General features: G+C 48.0%; 1 protein-coding gene across 6 annotated transcripts in view; it reads left to right on the top strand.

Annotated features, from left to right (window-relative positions):
- Positions 1-24,015, top strand: part of LOC144732111 (PH and SEC7 domain-containing protein 2-like) — a 187,813-nt gene that overhangs the window by 148,410 nt on the left and 15,388 nt on the right. For all 6 annotated transcript variants that reach the window (XM_078613390.1, XM_078613389.1, XM_078613391.1 and 3 more), the window contains 3 exons: positions 11,089-11,132; positions 16,408-16,583; positions 21,321-21,391. In XM_078613390.1, the coding sequence (XP_078469516.1) occupies positions 11,089-11,132; positions 16,408-16,583; positions 21,321-21,391 (291 nt within the window). The remainder of the gene's footprint in view (positions 1-11,088; positions 11,133-16,407; positions 16,584-21,320; positions 21,392-24,015) is intronic.

Genomic DNA, 24,015 nt, shown 5'->3' with positions numbered 1-24,015 from the left:
TATATTAGGAAGCCACTGGAGCTATGCACTTTTAAATCATCTAGATCACAAGCTCTTTTTTTGAGAACAGATTTTTGTGTTTAAATTTCGATTTAAAGCTTTCGTGACTGCAGGGATTCATCTTCTTGGTTCTTTCGGTAAAGTCACGTAGAAGGGAAGTAATAAAATAATAAAAATAAAACATAATAAAACAATTCTCACGACGTTTCGGCTGCTTGCGTTGTGGCCGAAACGTCGTGAGAATTGTTTTATTATGTTTTATTTTTATTATTTTATTACTTCCCTTTTACGTGACTTTACCGAAAGAACCAAGAAGATTTTTGTGTTTAGTTTGTTGTCCTTTCCCCGCACCTCCCGTGTGCACGGTTGGCTACGTACGATGCGAAATAAGTTCAATTTTCATATATACAGATGGCAAATGGCTTGGGCGGAGGCCTTAATTCAGCAGTGGAAATGGTCATGGGCTGATAATGATGATATTATAATACCACGTTCAGAATATACTTGGGCGGAAGGAGGGTGGCTGGCATGGTGCTGGCCACCCACCCCAGTGGAGGAACGAGACAGCGTACGGGAGAGACGGTGCACATCAAATGGAGCAGAGGAGATACTACACCCACTTCTAAGTGAATCGTCACTTCGAATTGTGACAATTCACAGAAACCGTGTGGTGGGTGAATTGCTACTTGCGTAACGTGCTCTGTACATGCGCGCACGTCTTGCGATGCCATACGTTTGCTGCATTTGGCAGGCCAATATATTGCAACGCATTAGCGAAATTTATCTCTGCAGATGGCACTTGAGAGGCACAGCTTAAACCGCTCAGCGATCGGTGTAATCACTGTGTGGATTTTATTTCAGGCTGTGCCGCCCCCCCCACCCACCTCCCGCTTCCAATTAATGTCTTAGATGTGAAATGAAATAAAAAATGTTTTTCATGTGACTTTAGGCACCATTATGCAAAAAGGCACAGGCGAATATATTTCAAACGTGACGGTGTCCTTGCGTGTCGTAGCTTCAATTGACGTAGCTCGCTCACCCATGCGGGGATGAGTGGCGGTAAACTGGGTCGGCATGCGATGGGGAGCGACAGTTGCTGAACGGCGTGTTCAAAGGTGGAGATGCTGAGTTGTGATAGCGGTTGGCGGAGAGTTGGCAGTGATGTCGAGTTGCGACAGTTTATGCTTGGGGCGGCTGGCAGAGATTCTACCTTTGCACTCAAATAGAATTACCGGGTGCCGGCAGTACGACAATGGATTCCTGGACCTATCAGTGCGGCGCTTTCGCGTGCGTGGGTGGAATTTATTTTTACTTGCGTGGGTGGGATTTCTCCATGGGTGTCAGTTATGCGTGCCAAATGCCCGCTACGTGAATTAAACTTCCCCGGTGCGGGACTCGTATGGAATAGAAGAGGTTTGTGCTGGGTAAGTGTGGGGCATTATCGTTATTATAATTAAACCAGCCATCGTTGGTTTTAGCATTGATTTAATTTATACCAAGGGATCACCCGGCTGTGTAAGCATGCCAGCAGGGCAGAGAGCTGGCAGCAAAACCCGCCTTGCGGTCTTTTGTGGTTGCACGGCGAACTGGTGCAACCTTTTGAGCACTTGTTTAGCGGGTAATGCTGATGCAAGCGTGCTGCCTGAGCAAAGGTCGGCAGGTTTCGAAGGAGTGAGGAATGGGAGAGGGTGACGGTGGGATGTTGGCAGTTGGGGTGAGGAGGTTCCTTGGCTAAGGGTGGGGTAAACACGATACATCAACAGAACGAATTGATCTGTCCCTTTGAATTTAAATCCTTACCTGCAGTTCAATATAGACTCACCGCACCACATGTGTTATGCATGGAGGATTCCGTTTTGCTTATACGTCCTCTGTGATGCCGGGCCCTTGCGTCCGCAAGTTCATCCGCTCAAGCGTTCACCGTAGACTCGAGGTTACGAACGCGGCACGGTTGCTCCATCTCATGAAAAAAATGTCCTTTCCTCCCCGTTCCTGCACAAACGTCGACCCTTTAAGTGCCTCACTCTTGTGCCCCCCTAGCAGATGGTTGCATACAACGGATGGCTGCGTTTGGAGCCCCTCGTTTACGATTACATTTGGGTCCCCCCCCACCACCATCGTTTCTACGCGTGACACCGCAGCTGCTGCTGGGAGCTCAGTAATCACCGCGACGTGATCTGTTGCCGGGCGGCTGGACGGCGCTCCGGCACACCTCCCCGGCGTGCGTGCGTGCACGCCCCAAAACCCTCCGGCCCGGTCGTGACATCGTCCAACGCCCTTGCGAGCGTCACCCTACGGCCGAGACGAATTTGTAAAATGCAATTGAGAGGACCCGAAAAATTGTCGGCTAACGCGAGACTGAAATGTTGGCAGGATAGTTTTTTAAATATATATTTTTTAATCGTTTAGCTGGCAATTTGCCAATATACACATGCATAACATTAATAGAGTGCTCCAGCAATATTAATTATGTACACTGGCATAAATGCCACGAAATTGACATTGACTGTCATATTGCATTGGTGTGCTAGTTAGTATAATGGTTTATTTATTTACCCAGGAAAGCCTCGCTTGATCTCACCTTTGTTTTCTAGGGGGCCTCTTTGTTTGAATATTTAGCTGCTTTAATTTTAAATCTATTTCCTTAAGGGAGAACACTGGAGTGGCTTTATCAAACATTAATATACAAGGGAAAGATGCGAGAGGTCCACACCCCACTTGGTGTACTGCCTACTACAGCACATAATTTCCCTGCAGGTGTGTATGTGTGTGTGTTATGCGGTAGTGTGTGGGGAGCGTTAGTGTAGCGATTAGCACGCCTCCAATGAGTACCTGGTGTGGTGTGTAAACATCGCCACTGGAGAGATAAAGGCAGTCGGGCATGGTGCTGGCCACCCACCCCCTTTGTGTGCCATTTCTGGCCTAACAGCACTTGCTCCAACAGTCCGTTAAGGCTATATGGGGGATCTTTGTCTTATGCACATGTTAGCTCCATGTTTGTGTGGTCCACCAAACCCCATATCTAAGTTGTTGCATTTTAGTCACGTGACACCACACCTTGCCTTGAATTACATTTAACTTGTGCAATGCCATATGGCAGAAAATTTATGTCAGGAATAGAATTCAGCTCAGCATAGCCTAAGTTAACCCAAACCCGCAATCATCTTCATAAAAAAAAACTCTTAAATCCTCCCACCTGTCCACGGGCAGTGTAACTGGGTACTAAATGGATACAGCAATTTTACATTCAATCGGCAGGTGGCATGTGGAGGGGTAAAGTGTGGGCACTCCCACCTCTTCCAAGACTTCTGGCCAGCCTGGAAGAGGAGAAAAAACTACCCTCTAGGGGGGCTTTCTCGGACCCCCTCTAGTGGGGTGACACGGTGGCGAGATGTTAACAACCTCGCCTGCTATGCAGGAGGTTGTGACGCCTGTATATTTGGAGTTTGCGTGTCTCTCGCCGTGGCCTTGTGGATTTTTCTCCGGCTCCTCCGGTTTTTCCTTCTACATTGAGAATCAATATACATTGAGAGTATTTATCTGCTATACATTTCCACGTGATAAGCCAATTAGTTGAGCTATCATTTGTGGCCAGGTGGCTTATGAAAGAGAGCTAAATAACTTACCTGGTTAAATACCAATTTTTTTTTAGTTTAGGTCGTGGAAATGTAAGCATAAGAATGCCCCATCCCATACTCTGCATCTGTAAAAAGAGCTTCATAGCTTCTCGGATTCCTCCTGCAGTCTCAATTATTATTGATTTTGACTCGTTCATCTATCAACGTCTGATGCCTCCTTGGCTGGCACTGGGCAAGGGATAGTAAAAACTGCTGGTGCATGGAGCCAGATGCCCTTCATGCAATGGAAGTTGGTCACTGCACCCAGTAAACCTTGACATTTTTATAGAATATCTCAAAGATCTGTATTCTGTGCATCAGGGAAGAAAATAAAACGGTACTTTGCACAGTCCCCTGTTAAAGCTTGGGGAATAATTTCCTGCTATTTGACGTGACGTGTGATATCTGGATTTTCTTGCGGCATTATTAGTTTTTTTTTTGGTTCATCGTATTTGTTCATTGAATATTCCAGAAAGCTTCCCCTTTGTTCGATGCGGGAGCTTGAGTTTTAGACTTCCCTGTCGTATCTTTTGCTTTTTGTAAAGTATAATTGTTGCGTGTAAGCGTGCAAATAACAACACCCCCGTCCGAAACGCCTCTCCTTCGCATTTTCACCCACCTCTCAAGATTTAAACCACGCAGTTTATGACGGCACGCCAAACGCGTAAGCAAATCCGTCCTGGGGACCCACCGTCTTCCCTCCGGCTTTAATGCACCAACCGCACAATAAAAGGCTAACGCCCAAAAGATCCTTAATTCAAAATCCGCTCGCCGGTGCAGAGCCTGTGGTCGTTGGAGGTTCACGTGTGTGGCAGACTAATGATATTCAGCCCTCCTGTCGCGCAGACAGCTCCTCCTTCCGCCCCCGCTGCTCCGGCGCAGGGGAAGGGGTGGGGGGGGGGACTCGCTCTTTACCGTGCGGCCGCCGTCACCGCTTCTGCCGACCACACTCCTCACGGCTTTTGGCGCGTGTAGCGGTAGCGGCAGCAGCAGCAGCGGCAACGCCCGGCCACCGGTGTCATCGCCCGCCGTGATTCTGAAGCGCGGCACGTCCCCCGTACCGCCTCTCCGTTATCGACGGCCGCCGTGCGATCTTTAGCGTTCATCCCCTAGCCGCGTGCTGTCTTTCTCTCTCTCTCTCGTGCGCGTTTCTCGGTCCTCCTATCGCGCTCGCTCGTTCTACCTTACATCGTAACAAAAAGATCGGTGTTCTCGACATTCCTTGTATCGTTTTTATTTTGAGTTTCTTGCATTGCGCTCAACATATCTGGTATGTAAAAGCTTTTCATTGTCTTTGGCGTGCAAGCCTCTTGCACAGGTGGTGGCATTCGCACGTTTCCGAAAAAATAATATCCAATTTTGTCTCGTGCTGCGCGCCGTCGCCTTTCCCCGACGGTTGCTTGCGCCGTTGTGGTGTGGAATTAATGTGAAGAGGCATTTTCTTGCACAGGTCGCTGTGCGCGTTTTTGGATTAGGCGAACGTTTGGCAGAACATACATGCGGCTAGGCGAGCAGAATTTTGAGAAGCTGATCGTGGTGGTCTGTGTTGTGCATTTTGCGTCGTCGAGAAAGCCTCCGTGCGTTTGGCTGCAGCCTGTTTACAGCACGTTGATATAAATTCAGTGGCTTTCAGATTTAATTTGACACCGAGGCTTAGAATTTTAAATTAGCTCTTCATTTATTAATTTACTTATTTCTGTTTACATTGGTTACCTGTTGCGGTAATCCTTGTTGTCATTCCCGCCTGGAGCATTTGCTCACGTTTTACAAAACTAGCCTTTGCTATATATTACATATTCATAAGTAGTCCTATGAAATATTCATCCCTACAGTAGGTTAGACGGTTGGAAGTAAATACAATAATTGGCCAAATTTTAAGCGCGCGTACATCCTGATGCTAACAAAGGCGGGAGGGCGCGGGGACAAATCGCATGCGATGGTTTTTGCGACGTCTGCCTTTCATTGTCCAATGAGTCGTCACTAATAGCAACGTTTGTTGGGCCACGGAGAGGAGCCGCCAGGATAAGGGAAAGAGCAGGAAAAGCTGACGCAAGTGTGAAAGTGGAAGCGGCTAAGGGGGTGGGGGCGGGCTGCATCTGCATTGCCACCTGTGCATTGAGCTGTGTTTGTCCTACGCAGCTGTAGCAGCAGTCCGAGCTCGTTCTTGCTACATAGGCGACGGTATCGGGGTAGGTTGTCTTTTTTTTCTGCAGCATATTTTGCTCTTCCAAAATTATTCTAGCAAATATCGGTGACCACAACAGCTGCTACTGTTTTCTGGAAGAAAATAATTGCCAGTTCGTTTTGATACGCGAAGGTGTGCTTTGCATGTTAGTTGGCTTAATTCTTTAATGCACACAAATCGCACGTTATTGTCAAACGTTATTTTAAAGGCAGTTGAAACGAATTAATTGAAGGTGTCACGGTTTGACGCAAGATAACCAAGCCGCGTCTCCAACAGCCTCCGAGAATCCCAAGATTCCGCGACTTATTACGGGGGCTCCTCCCAAATACAAAAACATTCGGCAGCGTTTAGCTCGGGCGCTCGGGGCCCGTTCTCACCACCGCCGGGGCGCATCTGAACTCGCGTCGACGCCTTTTAGACCACCCGGGGGTTGCCCAGGCCCGGTCGGTGGGCCCGCCCGCTCGCTCGCTCGCCGCCACGATGATCGGGGTGAACAGCATGCAGAGCTCGGCACGGCCGCGCATGCGGTCGGTGGGCTCGGTGCACTACCCCCGCGGCGGCGGGGACTCGGCCAAGCACCGGCAGTGGTCGTCCCAGCGCTCAAAGTCGCTGCGCTCCGGCCCGCCTCCCATCCCCGCCATCGCTTCGGCGACCGCTTCCGAAGCCGCCAAGTTGCCCTCTGTGGTCAACGGCAAGGCCAAGGTACCCGGGGGGGGGGGGGGAGGCGCGCCGTCTGCGACGGGAGATTGTCTCGCGGCGGCGTGCGACGTTTTTTGGGGGGTTTGCGTTTTTGTTTGTTTTTGACGTTTTTTGTCGTTTTGTTTCTTTTGGTTTCCAAGTGTTGAATGCGGAGATGTGGCAATCGCGTGCGCGTGTGGGTTCTGACATTTGTCGCGCGCCAAGATATCCGAGCGAGGTGTTTTCAGTCATAATGTAAGGAGGCGGATCCTTCAGTGGTGTTGTGATGGTTAGCTCATGACTCACACATCCAAAGGTCGCCGGTTGGATTTCCCAGCTCGGCATGTTTCTTGATTCTCTCCGCCCCTGTCCACCCGGCATGGGTCCACCGCAGTCGATCGGCAGGTCTCGTGTCGTGGGGTAAAGTGTGTGCACTCCCACCTCTTCCAAGCGGTCTGGCGAGCGTGGAAGAGTCGATAGAATCCCGTACCGAGGGGCTCTCTAGGGCTCCCTTTAGTGGAGGCCTTTTTGGGATCCGAGACCTGAGCAGGAAATTTCAGGGTTGCACCTTTACCCGTATAACGATGCATCGATTTAAAAGTATTTTACGCTCACGACATGTGCGTTGAATTTTTTTTTATTTGCGGTTTTTGAAAATCAAAACAAATAAATAGTGAAGCGAACAAGCCTAAACCAATGAGCAACATTACAATTGAGTTGGGGGAAAATGGAGTTGCTGCAAATGTGAACTCCACCTGTTCCATCTCCGTGGGAGTGTTGCCCCCTCGCACGTGGGTTTACCCCGGGTGCTCCGCTTTCCTTCCACATGTAAGCGCTCAATAATTGACTGGTGGTAGTACCTTCATATTTAGAGGGCAGCAGAGCTTGGGAGACGTGGTTGCTGCTGCCATCCTACTTGTCTGTGGTTCCTCCTCCCGGCGCCTCTTGAGTCGTGCTCTCTTTTAGAGGGAGCGTGAATATTGTGCAGCAGAATTATTAGAATTATTTTTCCTCGTTAAGGCAGTGTTATTGTTGGCTTTGTGTACGTATGTTTTATGTTGAACTTCTTTTGCGCCGTATGTAGCCAACCATGCTAATTGGAGGTGCAGAGGAAGAACAACAAACTAAACGCAAAAAAACTGTTCTAAAGAAATTAGTTTGCCAATCTAGATGATTTAAAAGTACATAGCTCCGGTGGCTTCGTGATATCGGTAGGAAGAGCGTTCCAGACGGCCGCAGAAGCGCATTTGAAAGCGCCGCGCGATGCAGTGACCGTCTTTGTTCGGTGGTTAGCCATCGATGAGAAGCCTCGTATTTGGATCTGCCACGGGAAAGGCAGCGGCGCAATCCTCTTTCTCTCTCCCCACCTGCTGGACACGGGAATCTAACTCCGCCTGGGTGCAGGTGTCCAAATGCTTGCATTGCCAGTCCGAGGTGCCTCGCTTAAGCCGTCGCGTTTCACAAGCGGCGTGCGAACGGCGCGTCCATCGGAACACGTACATATGCGGCGTTTTGAACGTGGCATTGTGTTTTCTGTTGTCTTGAGAAAGCTGTGGCCCTGGGAAAACCAGAATAGACGAAATCTTATAATGCAAACGGTGTCAACGTTTGCTTAACTGGCTTTGTTGCTGTTCTATTTTATTGAGTTATCATAAGCCTTTGTGTGCGTGTTTGGTGTGTGTATCCCAGTGGCGATTGTTTGAACCGTTCCTGAGCCTCCCCTTGGTCGACTCAGCCATAAATGAGTGCCTGGTGCAGTGTGTAAATTAAGCACTGGAGAGACAAACAAAGACTGCCTGGGAATGATGCTGGCGACCCAACAAAAGAACTAAACAATTGTGTGTTCATTATCACGATGAGCTGCTATCGATCCACTGCTGGATGAGAGGTCTCCCCAAGCCGTTGCCATCTCTCATAGTCCTGCGATGCAACGTTCCATCTCGCAACCTGCACACCCACTGACGTCATCGCTCCGTCTCCGCGACGGGCGTCCTCTGCAGCATTTTTCCTGTTTTGATTCCCGCTCAACGCTCTGACCGAGCGAGTTCCCTCCTTCCTGAGGAAATAAGATAATTGCCTGTAATAGCTACGAGTTATAATTAGCTGTGTATATATATATACCCATGCTTGAACGTAGGCTTTTTTAAATATATTTATTTCATTGCCTATCATGCTCCACAGCACATAATGATTTATTACGCTTGAAATATTTATTTTTTAAAATTACTTATGCAGTGCCATATTTGTTGAATTTTTTTTGGCGTATCTTTTGATTCACACTTGCATTTCTTAACTGCGTGGTTCTATTAATTTCTGCTCAGAAAAGATAATCTTCTTTCATATGGCTGGTGTAGATGCAGAGCAACAACTGCAATTTCACATTCAGGTGATCAAGTCCAGACAACCGCTTCAGGAGCAGTGGAGTGGTAGTGTATCATCATCGCCGTCATGTCTCCTTCGTATTTACAGATCGGGGCATTGCGTCGTTATACGGTCTGTTCTGGCTGACCACAGTTGCCCACTGGAAAGTTTTTAATTTTCCATTTGTGCATCAGGTATCCGCATCTGCCGTGGTTTGAGCAGTGGATGCGGCTTAGGGTGGACAATGAGCAGCTTCGCGGAAGATCAAAAGCAGGGATCGTCTGCGTTGGGTCTCAGTGGGCTCACAGTTAATGATAAATACATCTTTTCTATTTTCTGTCTTTATTGCAAATTATAAAATAATATATTGTGCTTGGAGAAATTGACATTCACTACACAAAACTGCTACAAGGCATTCCTTATGGATAATGATGATAATTAAGTTCATCACATTTGTCAGTATATCACAGACAACAACAAGCGTCATTTTACACGAAGTGGCAGTGACGTCACCATGGCGCTTTAGTGCCAGCCTGGGTGCACTTTGAGGCCACGTGAAGTGTCAAAGGTTAGCTGACAAGAGGTCACGGGACAGACCCAGGTGCTATTGCTTGACTGACTGAGATGACTGGCAGATGTACCAACTGCTATCCCCACTGTGTCAGTACACACACACACACATGGGATGCTGCCGTGGTGTCATGGCTAGCACATTAGATTTGCTTATCCAGAGGTCGCCAGTTCAATTTGCCGGCACAGAGGTAGAAACAATGTTGCAAGTTTCTTGAATCCCCCTGCCTCTGTCCACCCAGCAGGATTAATGTGTACACCGTGGTTAGTCCATCGGCAGGTCCGCGTGTGGTGGGGTATATTTCGATTTAAAGCTTTCGTGACTGCAGGGATTCATCTTCTTGGTTCTTTCGGTAAAAGTCACGTACAAGGGAAATAATAAAATAATAAAAATAAAACATAATAAAATAATTCTCACGACGTTTCGGCCACAACGCAAGCAGCCGTCCTCGGGTGAAGAACAGGTCTGTCGGAAAGACAGCGTCTGAATGAACACCACCAGGCTTGGCAGCGTAGATTTAAGCTGGGTTGGAGGGGGATGAGCGCCTTGACAAAATAATTTGCATATCAAGAGGAATTTAGCATATTTATGGGAAATGCAGATATGGGATTAGTCACTACTTGTGGAATGCGTAGGAGGTGGGCGGGGGGTTTCAAAGTCATATTATGCGTGGTGGGGTATAGTGTGGGTACTTCTGGCCAGTGTAAGAAGAGTATATACCTACTCAAGGGGTTCTTGAAAGCGCCCCACTAGTGGAGGCCCTACCACCCAGGCCAGCAGTAGTGTGAGCAAGGCGGTTGCAGGGCTGCACCTTTACAAAAGCAAATATCCCCCCGTATAGCCTTAACAGACTGTTGGGGCAGGTGCTGTTAGCGAGCACCTACAAAGGCCTGAAGGGCACGTGATGGGGTGGGTGGCCAGCACCACGCCAGGCCACATTTGTCTCCCGAGTGCCGATGTTTACACGTCGCACCAGATAGGCATTTGACGCTGAGTCGACTTAGGGGAGTCCCAGGACCAGTTCAGATAATCGTCAGTGGTATTGGCCATGATCAGGAATCGAACTCGGGTTGCCGGGTTCACTAACCGCTACACTACCACTTTACACACACACACAGCAAGAGACAACGCGGAAGGGTGAGAGGTTACGTGAGGATGACTCCCCTTGAGTTTTCCCACTTTACCGCCCGCAATTAAACTAATTTTCTCACGAGTAAGTTATGGCTCCCGCGGATTTCTGTTGCCGCGTGGTCTTAACTACGCCTGAACAGAACAAATCTGCACACCTTTGTTCCGTTGTGGGGGGCTGGCAGCAGCCTCCAATTAACGTTCCTTTAGATTTATTATTTCTTCGCCTCGTAGTTGCTGGCATTTCTTTGAATTAATGGACTCTTGACTTTTTTTTATCCATTCCACACCCCCCACCCCCCACCGCTCCCCCTATTTCATGGAATTGGATTAATGTTGATGTTTAAGGTCATGGTATTTCATGCGCTGCGTTAGAACCACGTAATAAATGGCCACAGCGGAGCTCGGAGACTCGCGCTGAACCTTAGTGCTCGGGCCTGGGAGATTAGCTCTTTGTTTTAATCACGTTTCAGGGCATGTGATGGTGGTGGTCATGATGATGATGTTTGTTTTGATTGCGTTTTTTCTTCTCCTCGTGTTGTTCACAGGCTCTTTACAATTCCATCAAGAATGAAAAACTGGAATGGGCGATGTAAGTACCGCATGCTTCTTTTGAGAAATACTGAATAAACACCCGAAAGCAGAAAATTGATTTCCATTTACTGACGATGAAAGCTCGAGTGGGGAAGCATTCCTTCTCCCCAGAGCCTCTTATCAGCCAACAGCCTTTGACTGCCAATATACACTTGCGTATTCGCATTGTAAACTGTTTAAACATTCATATGACTTTGAAAGGACTCCAATTTTGAGAAGTATTATGGATCACACTGTCAGCGTTTTTGCCCCCAGCCTGAGGATTTCCACTTCTAAGTTTAAACAAAATAAAAAAACCCATGCAGTGATAGTTTGATGTCGAGGTTAGTGATCCATTCAACGTCTTCAGGCGAGGCAGAGTGATTGGTCGGGGCCTGGAGTTCGGTGACACGTGGGGCGATCGTCTGACTTGCCACCACGCAAGTCAGACGATCGCAATTTGGACTGCTCACGTTCCACCTGTGGAGCAAGGTGGGCCGCATCTTGAGTGGTGTCGTATTATGCAACTGGCTGGCAAAAACCAGGACTTAATTTCTCAGGAAGATGAACATATTTCCCAGCTTCCTCATACGATGAGGCAGTCCTGGGGAAACCATGGCAGTTGTGTATATTAACCTTCTTTCGTACCATACATAGCCTAACCATGCTAATCGTAGGTGCGAAACCCCGTCCCACGCGCGTTTGACGCGTGTATTTGAATCCACAATGCACCCTTGGCGTGAGGACACCACCAGCCGTGAAGGTGTGTGCTCGCCGAGGTTACGTCGAGTGCTTGACGTCCGTGTGCGAAGATCCTACAAGCAGGGGCGCGTCGCCCAATGGTCAAACCTGCAGCCGCCCTTTGTCTTCAGGGGACCGTGGTTGTTTAAAGGATCCCGATATACTTGAGTAAATTCACTGATAGTAGGCCCTGGGCATTTCAATGCATGAAATCATTCGAGCAGTCACAGTAGATTAAGTGTAGCGGATGGAATAATTATTATTTTACAGAAAATGTCCCAAAGCCATCTTCTTTCCAAAACAAGATATAGCTACGATCCCGAAAAACAATAGCTCCAAAAAATGAACGTCAGTAATTTAAAGAGGGCAGCGAATGAAAAATAGTTTTAAGATGAGATTCAAAAATACCAACGGTGGCCTGAGTATCTGATGACCTGGGACAAAGAATTCCACAGTCGTGGAGCGGAGGAACCAAATGCTCGGTCACCCGTGGAGTCTCGTGTCAGGGAATCGACAAGGGTCCAGTCTTGATGACTTAGACGCCTCCATACACTTCAATGTTACATTCTCTCATAGACCTCAATGTTAGACGCTCCCATACGCTTCAATGTTAAACGCTCCCATAGACTTCAATGTTAAACGCTCCCATAGTCTTCAATGTTAAACGCTCCCATAGACTTCAATGTTAAACGCTCCCATAGACTTCGTTGTCAAACGCTGATATACACTTCAATGTTACACGCTCCCATAGACTTCAATGTTAAAGGCTCCCATAGACTTCAATGTTAAACGCTCCCATAGACTGCAATGTTAAACGCTCCCATAGACTTCAATGTTAAACGCTGCTATACACTTCAATGTTACACGCTCTCATAGACTTCGATGTTAAACGCTGCCATAGACTTCAACGTTAATGCTCCCATACACTTAAATGTTAAACGCTCCCATAGACTCCAGTGTTAAACGTTTCCATAGACTTCAACGTTAAACGCTGCCATAGACTTCAACGTTAAACGCTCCCATAGACATTGATGTTTCGTGCGGGTGCAGAACAGAAAAGCCGATCCTTCGGCCAGACCATTTGTGTGGAATCAGGGCTACCTGCTACAGCTTTCAAATGCCCCCACAACACACGGGGCAACATTGCAGAGCCTCGAGACACACACACAACGTGAACAACATGAACGTTGATAGCCTTACATCACAAAAGCTTTGAGATAGACACGCATACGCACCACACACACACAACCGGCACCTCGGAATGCTCGTAACAGGATACTTGATCAAATTACACAACGGACTTTGAGACATACAAAACGTGAACCTTGGAATGCCAACAATAAGAATGTTAAGAAGCGCAAAATTAACGTTGAGGTGCACACAACACAACCACTGATAAACTTACATATGAAACCTTAATACATACATCACTGATTTTCATGCTTGTATACAACATAAACCTTGAGAGACTGCCACAAAAATCAACATTAAGACGATCTAGATTTGAAGTTTCCATGACTGCAGGGATCCATACTCTTTGGTTTTTTCGGTAAAGTCACGTAGGTGAAAAAAATAAACAAAATTTAATCACGACGTTTCGGGCGCAACACAAGCGTCCGTCATCAGGTGGGACAACCACAGCAAGAAACACTTTTTCTGTGGTTGTCCCACCTGATGACAGATGCTTTTGTTGCGCCCGAAACGTCGTGATTCAATTTATTTTATTTTTTATACCTACGTAACATTAAGACTTTCACATAGCACGATGAGAGACGCTCACACACACGCACACAACACAGACCTTGAGGTGCACAACATAGGCCTTCATCTATTCACATTACACAAACCTCGAGACCCTGACACAACAGTAACCAACCCTGGGTCTCAAGCAACGAGACCAACGCATGCAACACAACATTCCTCATCTCCAAACAGTTGCAGACCACATCACGGTGTCCAATAACCTCTGACCCTGTCCTGTAACCGCGTATTCCCATTCGTGCTTTCCACGTCCTCTCTCTGGGTAAGCTGTGACGCTCTCCCGCGGTTTCTGTTAGGGGCAATTTTCCCCGTGAGGCATTGCCGATGGGGAGAGGTGGCAGGTGTCCTATGGCCTTTGATGTAGCCATCCCATTCACCGTGACCTTGGCCAGAGATTGCCTGCCATTACTCAGCACTCGCACCAACCAAGCTGAACATTATTGGCAAGCTGCTTTCCTAACCTTACGTTATTCCCCCCCCCCGCCCTCTCCTCCGACTATTGCCGCCCGATGTATTTATATATATACGTGCTCTGGTGCGGAATAAAAGAGAGGTTATATGGAAAGCAGTTTTTTTGTGCGCCAAAGCAATTTTCTCACTCCGAAATTACTTCTTGTACCTGAGATTGAGGGGAGATGTTTGTGGAGGGTGAGATTGTTGTTGTTTTTCTGTTTATTTTCAACCAAAACCACGGTGCATTTGAACGTACGGACGGTTCTAAAAGTAGTTGTCTTTCTGTCTGGACTCTGGGTCGCGGTGGAAAATGCTTGCGGTTCATTTATCACGGCTTTGCAATAAATCTTCGTGGCAAGCAGAGCAGCGTCCTTGACATCTGCATCTTGGGACGGGGGTCCGATCGAAGATGCGGCATTTTTCGTCGAACCCGTGCAGTGTGGGGGGAGGCTCGTCTTTGTCCAAGTTATTCTCTCCCATCCTCTCCTCTCCGTCGCTCTTCAATATTCTACATTCATTGAAACGGAATTGTGTGCATCATCGGGACTGACACGTCGATTGCAACCATCAGCTTAGTTGTGCACAGAGCCTGTCACGTTTATTTCGGATGCTGTTGTGCGTGACAAGGTGCGAGACATTTTTTGTCCCGAGCGAGCTCTTGGCACCGTCGGGCTGAATCTGCCGCTTGCAATGAGAGGGCAGTCAGGAGACACTACCTGTGTGCTCTCATTCGATAGGGCTTCACGTTCCTTTGCAGTGTCCCCAGGGCCATTTTTGAAAGTGATGGCCTCTGTGCCGTAAGCCTCTCCTACCTTAAATTTATTAAGTTTTGATGACCCCATTTAACATGTGTAAACAATTGTGACGGAGTGGTTGATGCAGATTATAATGATATTATTAAAGCTGAACATTTTCCACAAAAATTGACAATTCTTACTCTTTGGTTCTTTCGGTAAAGTCACGTAGGTTTGGATTCCTGCAGTCACGAAAGCTTCAAATCAAGAATGGACAAATCTGTATTCATAACGACACAACTCGGAATAAAATTATTTTAATTCTGTCTGACGAAAAAACATTGTGCCCAAAGGTTGGTCAGTATTCAGTCATGTGGCAGGCTCATCCTAAAGTCATAAAGTCTCGTGCTAAGCACTTAAATGTACATTATCATCAGTAAAGCAATAAGATTGCCTCCCATGTAGTGGTGATGCTCACACAAATGGAAGCCTGGCAAGGCCTGCGACCGCTTACTCAAACATGTCAGCGGTTTCCCTCTCAAACGATCATGGAGGCTGTGCTCATCTCCTGTTGGCAGCCCTGAGTAAGTGGTGAAAATTCCACATTCCTATGGCGGGGGTGAGTCTATCCCAACAACAACCGCTGTTGATCTTCCCCTCACAAAGCGGTGCTCGTCTCATCGATCCCGGAGCGACCATGGGCTGTTCAATCTCCAATCAGGATTTGAACTCACGACCTACCAATTGCGAGCCGTTCGCTCTGCTCGCTGCTGAGTCACCTTGCCAGAATGTCCCAGTGGGTACACAGCGGTCGAAGCAAATGTTTTCCTCGCAATAACCTACGACGTTTTTCTGCGTAACATCGTTTAACGTGAGCGGAAAAAAATGTGAATATGTGCGAGTTGACATTTCTTTTAAGTTGTCATTTTATTGAGTTCAGGTGTCTGTACTGTGGGACTACTATTAATCTGGTGAAAAATTCCATAGGTCAGCTCACGGTCCTTAGAGGCGTTGACGCGCCCCAGCGGCAGCGCGTTCACCTTGTGTGCAGAGTTTGTGTATTACACACAGCAGCATGGCGGACTACTGTCAAACTACTACAGACTGTGTCTGTGAAACATTGCACCTTCGTGATGGCATTGAGCGAAAATAAACAACGGCGTGAATTACAAATTCGTTACATTTCAGTGGTCCACCAAGCCACAGTAGCTATATTTTAAGAAATTGCAACAAAAATTTGGTAACTGTACAGTATGTTAATGGGTTGTCCTGTCCATATCCTCTACCTTTCTTTATCAACCTATGATCACTCGTGACCATCTCCCATTGTCGCCACAACCGTCCACAACACCACACACCATCCCCCCCCCATGTGATCTCAACTTTACCGCCACCCACCATAATCATTGCCATCATCATGATCTCAACTCTCACCACCACCATCATCACCACCGTCACTTGCCACTGTCGCCTCTCAATGTCATCACACCGCCTGCACCATTATCACCACCACCATTATGACTGAAACGTCCATCTCCACTACCACCACTGCCACCACCAACTCACCTACCACACCACCGACCGCCACGCACCTCCGCCCCACAGAGACCAAGATGAGCTGCGGAAGTCTGTCCCGGAGCTTCCGGACAGCAAGAACCTTCCGAGCAAGGCGATCACGGGCAGCAACCCCTTCCTGCCGATCATCCACGACCCCAACGCGGCGACGTACAAGCAGGGCGTCCTCGTGCGCAAGATCCACGCCGACGCGGACGGCCGCAGGAGTGAGCCCCTCGCACGATAGCATTTAAAATAAAAACGACAGGTCCCCCCCCCCCCCCCGCGTAGCCCGTAAGAGACCGTCGGGGCGAGTGCCGTTCACGAGCGGCACCGATGAAAGCCGGCAAGGCGCACGAGGGGGTGGGTGGCCACCACCACGCCCGGCCGCCTTTGTCTCCCCAGTGGCGATGTTCACACACCGCACCAGGTACTCGTTTAAGGCTGAGTCGACCTAGGGGAGGCCCAAGACCGGTTCAGATAATCGTCACTGGTGTTTGCCGTGAGCGGGAACTCGGGTCGCCGGGTTCGTAGCACAAACCGCTACACTACCACCCCTCGCCATCTACAATCGTGTTAACATAGACACACGCGCACACACATGCGCATACATGCACAGATACACTCACGAGGGTTGCCGCGGTAGCGTGATACCGCAAGTGAATACAAACGTGACCAACTGATTGCCTGCTCGTATGAGCATCGCAGTGGCGTGTTCATCTCCTGTTTACAGCCCTGAGGCAGTGGTGAAAACTCTGCATTCCTATGGACAATCATTGTTGTCTTCCTCACACATTGGTATGGATTTTATCGACGCCGGAGGAATGATGGGGCTGAGTGAACCCACAACTTGGATTTGAAACTTGCAACCTTCCGACTGCGAGCCACCATGCCGATATCCGGTACGATGTAAAAAGCACGGGCCATTTTGCAGTTGTGATTGTCATCGCCAGTTACAATTCTTCAATATGTAATTTGCAGATATGACCGTGAAACACGCTTGGCGAGATTATCCGTGCGCCGCTTCGGTGCGGCCCTGGCAATTTTGTCGGGAAGCGCGATGTTTTTCCGTCAACATTTTTAAAAATTCTGTTTTGTGCCACAGTGCCACTTTTCCTCTCCCGCGCTCCCCCCACCGAGTAAGCTGCGAAGAGCGTAGAGGCGCTCTTCGCATCTTACTCGAGAGAAGGCGATGGTAGTGGAGCGAATGGCGATGGTAGTGTAGAGATAGCGATGGTCGTGGAGAGATGGCGATGGTAGTTGAGCGATGGTAGTTGAGCGATGGTAGTTGAGCGATGGTAGCGGAGCGATGGTAGTTAAGCGATGGCGATGGTAGTGGAGCGATGGTAGTGGAGCGATGGTAGTGGAGCGATGGCGATGGTAGCGGAGCGATGGCGATGGTAGTGGAGCGATGGTAGTGGGGCGATGGTAGTGGAGCGATGGCGATGGTAGTAGAGCGATGGTAGTGGAGCGATGGTAGTGGGGCGATGGTAGTGGAGCGATGGCGATGGTAGTAGAGCGATTGCGATGGTAGCGGAGTGATGGCGATCGTAGTGGAGCGATGGTAGTGGAGCGATGGTAGTGGAGCGATGGTAGTGGAGCGATGGCGATGGTAGTGGAGCGATGGTAGTGGGGCGATGGTAGTGGAGCGATGGCGATGGTAGTGGAGCGATGGCGATGGTAGTAGAGCGATTGCGATGGTAGCGGAGCGATGGCGATCGTAGTGGAGCGATGGTAGTGGAGCGATGGTAGTGGAGCGATGGCGATGGTAGCGGAGCAATGGTAGTGGAGCGATTGCGATGGTAGCGGAGCGATGGCGATCGTAGTGGAGCGATGGTAGTGGAGCGATGGTAGTGGAGCGATGGCGATGGTAGCGGAGCGATGGTAGTGGAGCGATTGCGACGCTAGCGGAGCGATGGCGATCGTAGTGGAGCGATGGCGATCGCGGGAGGAGACTGCTTCGAAATGTGACACCTTGACAAGTCGGCGGCGATTGCTCCAGAGGAAGAGACTGGAGGGGAGTCCAAACAATACAAAGCCACTAATGAGACAAAATGACGGGACCGTGCGTGCGCACCGGGAGGTAGAGCCGTGAAAACAGAACCTCTGGCGAAAGCTGCGAGTCACAAACACTTCTGCTTTCCGTTGCGCGGCAGCTGGGCGAGCAATCGCGGCTGACGTTCGCTCGCGTCCGCGTAGCTGCAGGGCGCAGGTTCTTTTTTTTCCCAGTGTTTTTCTATTTTGAAAAAATATTTAAATCGTCCGCCTTCGTGTGGATTCTCACCTTTTCAGAGCATTAAATCCCTGCGAGATTTCAGAAGAGTACGCGGTTGAGATATTGATGCAGTGAGATGAGAGAAGTGTAAATAAAAACCTCAGCGAGACGAGAGGATAAGAGATGCAGGCCAGATGGAGAGGAGTGAGATTATTTTGGCTTGTTAATTGAGATTTGAGCTGTGATCTGACATTTTTTGACATGCCCCATATTTTTTTTTCTCACGAATTTGGCAGGGTTTGGGGCCTTCAGCTGATTGGTGGCGGGGGGGCCTAAGCTTTTGCTTGGTGTGCTTTTGCCTCTCGCTGCCTCGCTTGGAAATGTATCACCGGGAAGCAACGAGCGCACTTTACGACGCATCTCTTCTCCAATTTACAGGGACCCCCAACTACGTTAAGCCTCGGTGCCTGTGCTGTTTAGCCAGGTGAAGCAGCAGCAGCAGCGGGACTTCATATAGTTTCAGCAGCCATTCTGTATCACGGCAAAGCACTTTGAAGCAAATTGGATTGCTTTTGTTGTTCAGATTTTAACTACGAGAAACTATTATCTTGCGTGCACCCGACCGCTTGGAGAGTCTGTTTGTTTATTCGATTTCCATGCCTAATGACCCTCTGCAATGGCCCTGATTATGCGGTGGAGTTGATGCCTTTGCCAATTTCACCGTCAGGAAATGGTAGCTATCATTTACATACATGTATTATACTATGTTGTGAGCTTCTTTCGCACCGTACACAGCCAGCCGGATTTTTCCAGTTATTATTGCCTTTCAATGTTTCTCTACCTCTTTTAAGCTCCATCAGCGGTTTCATTGAGCGTGGAGAGATGGAAAAATAATATACAAGTCTGGGAGCAGATGCGGCCGATTAATTATCGCAACTGTCACATCTCTAAAGTTTAGGGTAATAGAGTACCCTATCTACAGATTAGCTAACGTTGATCAATATTAGCCAGAATTGCCCCATTTACACTCAGCTAGCCAGGATGAATTATAACCATACGCTCTCCCCACTGTTATTTATGACACATGCAACGTGGGCTGTCCCAAGCACCGAGTCGGGGTGGCTCTGCCATAGGCCATTCCATCTTGCTGCCAATGCTGCAATTGACCTTGTTTTCTGTACTCGAGTTGCTTTTTAATCTGGCTTTGCGCAGCAATGGCATTTCCGCCGGACTTAAAATATTGTCGGCTAGAGCCCTTTCCCCCTTCCCCCCTTGTTGTTAGCGTAATATGTACAGCTATTCTAGATTTGAAGCTTGCGTGACTGCAAGGATTCATATTCTTAGGTTTTTTCGGCAAAGTCACGTAGGTAAAAAATTAAAAAAAAATATTTTTTATTTTATTTCTATTTTATTTTACTTTTATTAATTAAATTTTTTTTACCTACGTGACTTTACCGAAAAAAATAAAAAAAAACCTAAGAATATGTACAGCTATCCCAATAATGTTTCTTTAGGCCGGTGTTCCAAAGTGACAAGATACACCGTGATAATTTTTGACGGTCGTATCGCTTGCGGTTGAAATTTCCGAGTGCCAGTGAACTCCATGTTGGTCATCTCTGTATCGTCCTGCCATCGGCCGCACCGTCGGAGTATACCCACTCTTGTAAGATCTCAGAAGTCAAAGCAGGTTGGAGTCTGGTTAGGACTTGGATGGGATACGGCCAAGGAATATTTCGGCTTCGCGTAGGCTTTGCCTCTTAAGTGTCTCAGCAGAAGGGAGTGCAGTGATGGCTGTTTTAATCTATCCGTGTGGAGCCTTGAGTGCTACGTCAAATTCATGGGTTTTCTCCCGTGATTCCTCCCGCATGCGAAACATCGTGAATGTTATTCTCTTTTCAGTATATAACAGTCAAGTTATTTACCCCTGAGACTCATTGAGTCTCCAGATTATATTTCAAGAGGGCCCTTCTGAGGTTGGGTATACAGTATTTGCCCAAATTCTGTTAATGATTGGCTCAATGTGGGAGGAAATCGGATTGCCCAGAAAAAATCCCCATACATATGAGGGGATGTCGTTTAACTCCTCCATCTCCTTGCCTCCTTGTATTCCCTTGCCTACAACGCCTGGCAAGCCCGGATGATCATTGAGGTGCCGACCAGGTTCAAACTTGCTTCGCCTTCGAGTTCGGATGATATCGAGCACATTCAAAGGCAATTGGCCAAGCATCCCAATGCAGGAACCTCCTAAAAAAGTCCTGTTACTCGCCGAGATTTTACTGGATAAATGACAGACACTCTGATTATTACTCTTTGGTTCTTTCGGTAAAGTCACGTAGGTATAAAATAAAATAAATCGCGACGTTTCTATTGCAACACAAGCAATCATCATCAGGTGGGAAATCCACAGCAAGAAAAAAATGTTTTCCTGATTATTATTGTTGTTGATGCAGTACAATGTCGCATATCCGACTGAGATATAGGCAGACATGTGAAAAGTTGGATGTGAATATATATAGCATATGGTTGTGTTACTGCACTGGGTGTGGGTGGTTCATTGGTCAGGGCGGATAGTCGACGCTGTGCCGTATTTCCGTTGTCACCAGAACACTTTATGTTGAGTTGCCAGATTCTGCTGGGGCATCGCCCAATGGAGGAGATACAGGGGAGAACGTTTTTCGTCGGGGCTTCTCTACCGACGAAGGCCGTGCCTCTCTCCTGACGTTTGTGTTGCGTGTGCGTGTCGTTCCAGCGCCGCTTGGCAAGCGAGGGTGGAAATCTTTCCACGCGGTGCTCAAGGGGATGATCCTCTATTTGCAGAAGGTTTGTGACATCCCTTGCGCAGTCACCACCATCGCCACCTAATTTCACACGTAGGCTTTTCGCGACCAGCATTACGATTCGCAGTTAATTTCTCTTGGGGTAGATCGCGTAGGTATTATGTCAATCGGAGCCATAATCCTCTCCCAGCACCCAGCCAAAGCCCAACAAATCATGTGGGAAGCCGTGCCGATTGATTTTTGTTTTTCAGCGAACCGGTCACTTTGAAAAGCGAGCAACGTATTGTACGACGTTTTGCTGGAGATGAAATCCATCATCATCAGGTATTGTTAGTAAAAGCTCACATCTCTAGTGAATGCGCTTCCCGACATAGATGCTTAACCCTTACCAATTCCGATGACGTACGCGTACCTCATCGGACGGCGTTGGAAGAATAACTAAAGTAAAATAACTTTGTCGGGACATCTTCAGTTCAGAAGACTTACCGAGGCTCCCACAAGGCCATGCGGGAGGGCGTGTGGCACAGTTTGGCGCCAGCTATTATAGAGTGGCGGTCGTGTCGCTACTGTTCTCTGCAGTGAGTACGATGTCTTCAAAAACAGCTGCGATACGCCTCTCTAAATAAAATTAGAGCAAGCCACTCGCGCGTTCCGGGATTCAGCGGTGAACGGGACCCCCATTCTGCTACTTGGAGACGTCTCAGAAACGAGAAAGGGTTAATTAGGTGCCATCATCAGAATCATAATCGCGACCGTGGCAGTCACTTCCTGCCACCACGTCCACCGTCGTCATCACTAAGGCTCCCAACGATTCAGGTTCTATTGGGCGGCGTGATGAATTGTCGCGATAAATTAGCCACTGGTAAAGGAAGTCTCATAGTATAACTCCAGTTGTTAGGGATGTGATGATATACCCTGCAATTCAATGAATCGTCAAGATTTAGGGTTTATGATTCATTATTCTTTTTTACATCGTGGTGGATATAGTGGCCTCTAGTGGCTGGAGTGGTCACGTGAACCTCGTCAGGTAAATTGTACGCGAGTTAAAGACCATCGATTCGACGCATGCGTCGTGAGCTTAGGAATTGATGCATCGTTTCTCCATTAAATTATCATCATGGCCACCGTTGTGTTTTATTTTACAACATGAAGACATCTGTCCATACTGTGACCAGCATCTACAGCAACTCTGCGTCATAAATAATGTACGACCAGCTACGGTAATCCGCTTTTATCAACGTCATTGTTATTATGGCCACATCAGCCGTGACAGGTCACATGATTGGTGTGCTTGGCAGCATTCCAACAAGGCTCATGCCCGAAGCTATAATTTGGTTGATTGTCGCCTGAGTGTGTATTAACCCTGTGATTGTGCTCATACAAACAAAAAAAACACAGCATGAATCCAAGCGCTGCTGCTAAACCATTGCCTTCAAACAAAAAGGGAAAAAAATGGGGTCATTCCTTTTCTGTAATTGCGCGAACAAAGCACGGTAATAACAAAGCACGGTCCTGCATTGGGATGTTTGGCTGGTTCTCGTTTTAAACGAGTGCCTTGCATGTGGGAGGAAGCTGGAGAACACTCAACCATTCGAGGAGATAACACCGAACACGTCGGCACAGATGGATTCGTGAACTCAATTGCTGTCGAATAGCCTTCGTGTAGCACCAGGGAGTTCCACAGATCTCTGCGTGACCCACCAACTCTTACCGCCAAAGTCCCGGGTCGCAGCTGCTGCCTGGTGTCGGAGCGTGTAACGTGATGCTGTCTAATAGCCGTCATGTAGCAGCAGGGAGTTCCACAGATCTCTGCGTGACCCACCAACTCTTACTGCCAAAGTCCCGGGTCGCAGCTGCTACCTGGTGTTAGAGCGTGTCACGTGATGCAGCGGAGAGTTCTCCCCTCAAGCACAGTGAACGCGTGATATCTACACAATGCGCCAAAATAAATAAACCGCTTGAAACCGTCTGTTTACTGATTCTAAACAACTATTTATACAAGCTGTAGTAATAATAATAAGGTAGGATAACGTTTCAGTGACTCAGCAGTAAATGATGAGGCTGGTAAAAAAATATACATTTAAAACTATATTTAATATTGGCTGCCTTTGCTCATTGCCCGTGTGGCAGTTAGTGCAACTCAGAGATTACAACGAACAAGCAGTCGGTCTGTCTCACTCAAATACCCCCAGCTGCACAGCAGTCCGTGGTGCATTGTTATGGCCGTGAAAAATTATTTGCCGTGTCTCGCACAGATCCAGGTGTAGGCCATCCTCCCCGCACTAAAGACCATCGGAGCGTATCACTCGGTAGATGAAGATGTTGAACTCACACAGCTGACAGCTATCCGTATATAGACAGTACCCATATATAATGCCCTTTATAACCAGGCATGGTGGCACGTGCCTGTTAATATCCACCACTCTGATGGTGGGGTTTGTTGGATGAAGCAAAGATGGAGTCACGGTATGCGTAGGAATACCCGCTCGCTGGACAATCGATAACATGAGGACAAAAGTCCATCTCTTTGTACGTGTAAAAAAAAACATATTTTAGTCTCATCAGCCTGCATGCCTTCCGATGGAATTAAAAAGTGTATGCAAAGAGAAGGATCATGAGACCTCCCTTGCCAGTATCAGAATATAAGAATAGGTTTTACCCTTCCTG

This window comes from Lampetra planeri, chromosome 41 (assembly GCF_965212315.1).
Source record: "Lampetra planeri chromosome 41, kcLamPlan1.2.h2, whole genome shotgun sequence".
NCBI classification, from domain to species: domain Eukaryota; kingdom Metazoa; phylum Chordata; class Hyperoartia; order Petromyzontiformes; family Petromyzontidae; genus Lampetra; species Lampetra planeri.
Note: the sequence above shows the minus strand (reverse complement) of the source record. Positions and strands in the feature narration are given on the sequence as shown.